We start from the raw sequence: 8863 nt of genomic DNA, 5'->3' as shown, positions 1-8863 counted from the left end.
AATTGGATCGTTTGTTGTTAGACTGTAGGGCTCAATACCATGTAAAACTTTAGAACACTAGGGTTTTCAACTTAGTTTCACACCATATACTGATGGGTTGCCGTATATTTATACACATCAATTTCATATTACAAGTAGGGTTTTGAATACCCTATTTACACGGAGATCTTTGAATTCAAAAAATACAAAATCACAACAAACTTATCCTTGAGCTATTCAAACTAAAACCTGACCTAGCAATCTTATCCTTTGAAGAGTTTGTTTCGGAGCTGAGTTTCTAATAAGATTGACTCGGTCTAACAAATACCTCTAAAGACATTACATTATTAGACTAGAACGTCACTTGACAATTAGTGGAAACTTGAAAAATAAAAATTCTCTCTTGCAGTGGTGACCCTGCTGGGTTTACGTTGGTACATATTCTAGGAGACCATATTATTCAAAAAGGTCAAATAGTAAAATAAAAATAATTTGGATTTAATTCATTAATTGTTGCAAAATTGTGAGAATGAATGCCTACAGTGAGGAAGGCTTGAAAATGGTGATGTATTTGTTATTGCGTAATGTTTTCAAAAGTGGCAATCATGTCACTTGCTTGGTTTGTCATGGATGTTGCTCTATATAAAAAGCACTCTGTTTGTGATCACAATACACACTGCAAAAGAAAAGAACTGAAAGCAATAATATAAATATCCCTCACTTTCTCTCTTTACTTGCAATCCTTTTGTGTTATAGTTACGAAACTAAACATTATGATATTTTGCACCCGCTTCGCTCATGTCCCTAGCAAAGGTTATCTCTCTAACTTTTATCTATTTATAACATTAATTAAAATTTCTCCCAAAAAAAAAAAGTAAAATTTCCGTACCATCACCTCTATTTCAATGATACAATGTAAATACCTCTAAAGACATTACATTATTAGACTAGAACGTCACTTGACAATAAACTTGTTTTATGAAAGTATTTTTCGGAAAAAACCCGTTTTGTGTAAATCGTAAATTATTTGGCCGTGAAATTGAATATATGTTGCTTTTGGAGGTTTCAGATTTTCATTAAGAAGAAAGCATCATTAATATTGCTTGCTTGCTCAAAAAAAGCATAGAACAGGACACTGATGAGGAGCAAAAGCCAAATCAATATCCACCTAAACATATTTGTTGAGCCATCGACACGAATTAGACAGGACAAAGGATTTCATTCTCTCATAGTTGTATAGAATCAAGTTCACGCTGTCTCATGAAAAATACGTGATGGCCAAGAGCTTTACGAGTCGAGCACACCAAGTGCATGTCTGCAGCTGGTAACTTAGCCTGCAAATCTTTTGAAACCAAATTTGCAGGCACACACAGCGCTGCTAGTAAGAACAGATAAAAATGCTTAAACATTTGCAACGGTTTAACACTAACCTTCCCACCCTGCCAAAACCCGCTTGTAAAACAAGTTACATACTAACTAAACCACTTGTCGAAACACCCTCGGAAATCTGACCAAAACAAGGTAAAGCTTACTGAAGATGTGAGGACCTGGTAACACAATACATTCGCTAAACAAGGAACATGGAGAAAACCCCTTATGCTAGATATACAAACATTATTTAAAAAAAACGTATATCTGATAAATATACACAATACACAGCTTTATTAAATATGGCAAACCATGCTGAGTGAAGCAAAAAGAATAGAGGAGCCATATTCCAGTGGCTAGAAATCTCACCAAAAGAACGAATATTTGTAAGCTCTGTCTCTACCTTTTATCTTACCAAGGATGCCTTCTAATACAATCTATATTGAAAGTAGTGGCCGTCTCTCCAGGACCATGCATTGATCAATCTGTCCAGACAGCATTCCGGAATCTCATTGACTAGCCAGGTAAAAGCATTTGCTTAACATGGTTAGTCGCGGAATCAACGTGGTAGTTTCCATGATCTGGAAATCATACTACCCATCAACATCCAAAAATCCATCATACATCGTACTGCTTGCACTGTCTAATAGAACTTTTGCATTGACATCTCTGCCAAACCTCCAGACATAATTCAACCCAACGAGCAGCTCTGTAATTGTTGCTTCGATCTTTTGCTGATTTGCAAAGTAAAGGGTTTGTACCAGAAGCACATGTGTCCTGGAAACCAAGTTGTGCTGTTCAAAGCTCCTCTCGGATTGCCATCTAATCATATTATGAGCAAGAGGTGCCAACCACTCTAATATTCCTGCCATTGCCTCGTTCCACTCTCCTGCAAGAACTGTATCGTAAACGGATGAACTCAAGCTCTTACTGTAAGGCTTTAGCCTGGCCCTTAATGTAGCTCTGACGCTTGCAGGCAACATATTGTACAGGTCATCTCTTGCATCAAGACCAATCAAGTGAGGAGATGCGACTAACTTCTCAATAACGATAATAACATTTGCATAGTGGAGTGCCAAGGCAGCAGCACCAAGGGTTTCAGGTGGAGCATCCAACAACCTGCCCTTGGAACTAAAGATTGATGAGCCAGGATGAATTTTGTTGCCAGAGGCTAGAACGTCACCGTTGGTACCTCTGGCTACATTGAGAATTGATGAACGAATACCATCTGAATTCGAGTAGCCGTTGGCGACAGGTGAATTGTTTGCACCTATCATGCATCCTCTGAAAGGTCCAACTTGAGTCAACCTATTCGACTTTGTATGTGGTTTCTTCCCATGATTAGGGAGTGAATGATCATGAAACTTCCACAACTTCCTGATGGTTCGATTTGTTGCAGCAATTGGGCCTGATTTTGTTGTTGACCTTCCAAGAGGGCCCGAGTAAAAGTTGACATCTCTATTCTTTCCTGAAATAGGACCGGACTTCGCAGTTGAGCCACTAAGGGGACCGGAATAGAAATTGTTCATTTTCTTTGTTTCCGAAATTGGCCCTGATATGTTACGAAACCTTCCAAGAGGCCCTGAAGCAAATCTTGGAAGACCATTCTCAGATGGACGTGCTGAAGATGGCACTAGTGCAGAAACTGAATTGCTACGATTAATGTGATCAGAATTAATAATTCCAGAATCCTTGGTATGACCAGCGTCTGCCATTTGTTGAATTCCAAAGACATGCTTGATCCTACTGAACATTGTGAAGAGTGCTCTTGCCAAAAGGAGGACTATGTAATCATAAGTCCTGTTCCACAGAGAGATATCTTTCAAATTCTTCACCATTTGCCGCTTCCACACTACCTTCTTCTGAAACTCAACCAAATTTAACCCATCTAAATCATCAGTTCCTTTCATTCTCCCCAAAGTTTGTTCAAGCTCTGTAAGCACTTCCAATTCTTCATATAAATTTGCATTTATTGAAACGAACTTCTCCATCTTCTTAGCTTTTCGTTGCATCCGCTTGAAAGAAAATTCCCATCCATAAGGGTCATCATCATGATTTATCCAATCAGTAAACGCATTCTCGAAACTCTTCAAAGCAGGATCCGTACAATTCTTCGCAAGCCTAGCGACAGATTTTGCCACATGGAACATATTCTCAATCAATTCAGCGCATATTAACCCTACAATGAAATCGTCATCCTCTGACACAAGCTTTTTTATGCCCACTGAATTTGTGATTTCTTCTCTAAGCCTAGCAACCTGTTTATCGCTTAGAAATTGCCATAGATGGACCAGCTTAGACATCAAGCTTGCGACTTCAAAGGCCAAAACTCCAATCACTGCTTTCTCAGAACCAGCCTCATGCTTCTTTTTAGTCTTCCACAGACTGCGAAACCATGATTCTGCAACCATCTCTTCCACCTAGAAAAAGATTTTGATATATGATCTCTAAGCCAAACCCAGAATCATATTTCTTGATCCTGTATAAAATAACCAAAATACAGTCAACTACATAACTAAAAAAGTACATATACTAAACTGCATGCAATTTTTCTTCAATAGCCCGGACTACTTAGTAGTATGAGACATGAACGGTCAAGTTTTTTTTTTTTTTTTTTTTTTTTTTGAACAAATGATATTATCTACACTAAGAGTAAGAGGGAGGGGGGTGAGCTTAGCCTCACAATGGACTAGCAATAATGTGGTTCAAATTCGCCTTTGGCGAGAATCGAACCTAAGACCTTTCACTTCCAAGTAAGTGAGTAGGCATACCACTAGACCGTAGTACTAAGCAGCATGAACAGTCAGGATTGAATCGAAGAAATACTATTTTTCCTTACTTGCCAATCTAATGGATTTAAAGCCGTACTACTGGGTAGGCCCGACTATTGAGGACTTACCCCACGTCATGACATAAACTTGAATAAACAACCTACCATAAAGAAAATTACCATAATACTCTCCTAGACCGCTTGGAACTTCGACCGAAAAATCAGCTTTCAATTTTACGGAAGAAACAGAACACTAGGATTTCAAGAATTTCGTACATCCAAAATCACAAGAAGTCAAAAGGATAAAACTACTTTCCTCAGCAAAACCGGTTCAATCAGATTTCATAAGAACAAAATCTGCTTAGCTGACGCATGAATGAAAAACCCAAAGACTTCTCTCAACTACTAATCTCAGAATTATTCACATAACAAACCAAAAATTAAAATAAATCTTTTACCAAAAATATTCAGAAGAATATTCCCCAAGGCTACACATGCAAATCACAGAAAACCTAAAAACCCAATACACCAATGAGTACAAAATTTCAAGATCCATTTATTAAAACCCCCCAAAATTTCTTAGCAACATGAACAAGATTATTATTACTATTTCTACTCGCATAAATAGAGAATTCAAACAACAAAAATTAAAGCCAGATTTGCTGATTTAATTTAACAGTCTTTTTTGTATAATTCTGCAAATTCACACTCACTGCAAAGTATAAAAAAAAACTAAAATCCAGATTCAGACACTTATATTTCCCAAATTCTGAGCTCAAAATTTTAATAAAATTAAAACTATGATCATATGCACACAAAAAATTAAAAAAAAAAAAATTAAAATACGTATTAGAACTCACCAACTATACGAAGATGAACGACTAACCAACGTATCTCTCTAACCAAAAATTAGATATTAGAAATTACAACTGAGGGAGGGAGGGAGGGAGAGAGAGAGAGAGAGAGAGAGAGAGAGAAGAAGAAGAAGAAGTTAAGAAAGAGAAAGAGGAAATAGCGGGGAAGCTGCAGTGAGAAGAATTTAAGGCGCAGCCCACATGGACTGGAACAGAAGCTGCAAATGTAGAAAGAGCGAAAGCGAGTGATATAAAGGGTTACATATTATATCTTCTCTTCTCATTAGTCATCACCAATGTTGCATTTCTACCCCTCTACTCTTCATCTTTTTCACCTACCTACCCACAACTTCTTGTGTCTTGCTAAATTTGACCCTTATCTTTTACAAAATCCAATATGGAACTTAGAGACCGAGTCTCATTCCGGTGGAGATTTCTTTATCTTGATTCGCAAGTCATCATCGAGGTAAATTTCCACTAACATTCAACAGAATCCAATAAAACAAGTCAAATATCATGATTCATGATCAAGCCGCGAAGGTACTTATTGTCCACTATTTTAGTTATTCTAATTTATCCATGACATAACGTCAAATTTTTATCAATCGAAAACGTCGTGAAATGATTGGGTATTTCAAAATTACTCGAGGAAGATCTTCGAGACAGGGTACTACTGCGACAGGACGTTGGTGCAAGCTTTGCTTTGGAATCGATGTAAGGGTCTCGTTGTATTTTTCTTTGGGGTATTATGTAAGAAACAATGTTGCACATTGTAAATCTGCATGTATTTTGGTTGTCATGAGATGTATAGTTTTACTAGGCGGATATTTTTCTTCGAGCAGTATCTTGGTCAGATGACACGAGACTGAAGGGTCACGTACGGTTGACCTTAGGGTTCGATGCCATGGTTGATAACTTGCATAAATTGCCGGAAGCAAAGCCTAGTAACCTACGTTTCTTAAATGTTTGTAGTCTATTAAAGACCAAAATGTCTAAAGGGGCATCAGTCCAACAACATGGATTTAAGATGATCGAGATCTTTCAAAATCTTGAGAGTTAGGAACTCCGATCAATGCAAAATTGGCCTAGGACTTTTTCCTTGCATCTCTCCGATGACTTCACCAAATTTGTAGTAAACAAGGTGTATAGATACAACTATACTCTTACTAAGTTGGTTAACATATGTGTTGATTTTGAACAAGGTTTCAAAAGAAACAGTGCGAGCAAGATTGCGATCGTAAGGAAAAGGTTGTCAAGAAAAAGGCAAGATACTCCAAACGGGCATGCTTTCATTGCAGAAATTGGAAGAGGAAATACAAAGTGGGACATGCTTTCATTGTAGAAAGAATGACCTTTGGAAGAGGAAATTTCAATCATAGACAATGCTTTCACAGTTATCTCTTCAACCTGGATATTGATTTAGGTGCTAGTTAACATGTCTACAATTCCTTGCAAGGATTAGTGAAGAGCAGGACACTGTGCAAGGGAGAGATGGTTATGCGAGTTGGGAACAACATGAAAATCTTTGTAAAAGCAATTGGCACCTATTGTACACCAAAGAAATCTTAGAATCTTACTAGTGTTGTAAAATCGACAGTGTGTGTACAGTGGAATAAATAAAACAAGACACAAATTTTACGAGGTTCCTCTACAGTCAGTGTGACTGGAGTACGTCCTCGGGCAGTAGTGGTGCTTTCATTATAATTGGAATAATAAGAGTACAAAGATAACTCTATTTATTCTCTCATCTCCTCTTCCTCTCTTTCTCTTTCCTCTTCTCTTTTCTTTTTTCTCTTTTTTATCTTTTTTTTTTTTACATGAAAACATATGGAGTGCTCTATTTATAGAGCAATTCCATATTGATGCATTAACTGCATGTTGAAATTTGTAACGCGTCTTCTGACAGCACAATTCATTTTCCACTTTCATTTTCTACAAATGGAACTGTGGGCATTCAATGCCCATGAGACTTTTCAACACTCCCCCTTGGATGCCCACATATCAACATGAGTTGCCTCGTTAAGATCTCGATCTATTTTTGGATGCTCCCCCTTGATGAGTATCTCCCCCTGATTTCAAATTATTTAGGCTGATCATTCATCCTGCTGCTTTAGTCTTTTAGCGGTGATAGTTGCCGAATAAGGTGTTTCACTTGTTGTTAACTTTCCACATACTTGTTCTTGAACTGGGTTGGAGGGCCTTCTGCTAGACTTCCTCCAAAGGTCTGAATTTACCTATTTTATCTGGAGCTGAATTTGATTCAAGGGTGGTGGACACTTAATCTTGAATCGGACTTGTGATTTCTTCAAAGGCCGTCTAGGCTTGATCTTGAATGAAATTGAACCATGAGGAGCTGCATGTGACAAGTGATCTTAGACTTTGTCGGGGATGAACTGACATGTGTTTGTTGTGGTTGTCTCCACATGCTTCAATGTATCATTTTCACTTGCCTTACTTGCTCCCCTTGCAGAAGTGGTATTTTCCTTATGCAGGTTTGGCATCTTCTCGTGTAGTATTTGTCCTCTGATACAGGAGTGGGATGCAAACCTTGTATTTGAATGGACCATCACTTCTTGGTGGCAACGCAAGTTTGAGTGGAGGTTCCGACATATTGCTTTCTCTGTCCTTGTCTTGGCAGGTAAGAACAAGGACAAAGGAAATGACAGGGAGATTACATGATATGAGATACTCTTACTCTCGTCCCTGATGATATGAGATACTCTTGCTCTGGTGTGACTTGTTTGTAGAGGTATTCTCAGAGAGGAAGAAAACTGAGTATTTCGAGATACTTTGTGAAAGATGCATTCTCGGAGATGAGGAAGAGTTAGATATTTTTCAGTTCTGCCTTGCCATGGAGGACAGAGGTTGACATATATATGGATTTCCCAATAGCAGGTAGTAGTGCTGTGCCTTTACTCTTGTCAGCAACTGTGGTGTAATTAGAACAGTAAGATTCACGCGTTTTCAACTTTATCAGAGATCTTTGACAAAGTTGCACGTGATATCCAAGAGCTGAGATTGCGTCTGTGAAATGTTGACAGAAGTCATGCAGGGAAATCCGGCTTTTGAAATTCGAAAATCGGTGTCTCTTCGATTTTTGAATAAGTGGTCATGTTGCCCCTCCTTTTATAGAGATATCAATTTTGTTCAGAAACACTCAGAAAATTGTTACCTACAGAAATTTCCCTTTCTTGCACTTCTGAGATTTTATCTGACTTCCTTCATCATTTCTGAAAATGTCTTGCCCATCTAACATTTGCTTAGATTTGAGTCTCAGGATTGATACAGACGAGCAGCGTCAGGATAACATATGGCGCCCGTCCTTCTCATCTTCTAATGGTCCTCTTACGGTTGGGGACTCTGTGATGAAGGATAACATAACTGCTACAGTGGTAGCCAGGAATCTTCTCACTCCAAAGGACAACATAATCCTTTCAAACCGGTCTGATGAGGCGGCCGTTCAAGACTCATTGGCTCTCAGTGTTCAATGTGCGGGCTCTGTATCCAATATGGGCCAGCGCTTACTTGCTCGAACTCACCAAGTTGAATCATTAATGGCTGAGGTGGCAAGTCTTAAACAAGAGATTAGAGGGCTTAAGCATGAGAATAAAGTGTTACACATGCTTGCAAATAATTACTCTACGAGCATGAAAAGAAAGCTCGACCAGCTACTGGAATCCGAAGGTCGGACTCAAAATGACAATCGGGGGTTCGAGTCTTTATTCCAAAGACATCCATTGTCTTAGCTGTCTGGAGTTCCACCAAGTATTGAGACTCCAAATAATCAACTTCTGGTGTCTTCCCCTTCTGGGGTACTTCCGAGTACTGAGGCTTCACATGAGCAACCTTTGTAAAGGTTCCTTTCTGTTTGTTTGTTTTAACTCATGTGTAT

The 8863-nt window shown here is 38.5% G+C and overlaps 1 protein-coding gene across 1 annotated transcript; it reads right to left on the bottom strand.

Annotated features, from left to right (window-relative positions):
- Positions 1 to 1487: 1487 nt before the first annotated feature.
- Positions 1488 to 5223, bottom strand: LOC137734756 (uncharacterized). The gene is made up of 2 exons (XM_068474038.2): positions 4978 to 5223; positions 1488 to 3826 (listed from the first exon to the last, which is right to left on the bottom strand). Exon 2 carries the CDS (start codon positions 3756 to 3758, stop codon positions 1941 to 1943), a length of 1818 nt encoding a protein of 605 aa, XP_068330139.2. The 5' UTR covers positions 3759 to 3826; positions 4978 to 5223; the 3' UTR covers positions 1488 to 1940.
- Positions 5224 to 8863: the final 3640 nt, after the last annotated feature.

This window comes from Pyrus communis, chromosome 7 (genome assembly GCF_041283825.1).
Source record: "Pyrus communis isolate YQ-2024b chromosome 7, ASM4128382v1, whole genome shotgun sequence".
NCBI lineage: Eukaryota > Viridiplantae > Streptophyta > Magnoliopsida > Rosales > Rosaceae > Pyrus > Pyrus communis.
Note: the sequence above shows the minus strand (reverse complement) of the source record. Positions and strands in the feature narration are given on the sequence as shown.

Coding starts and splice junctions, on each gene's coding strand:
- LOC137734756 (XM_068474038.2), bottom strand. CDS start 3,758: ATGGTTGCAGAATCATGGTTTCGCAGTCTGTGGAAGACTAAAAAGAAG.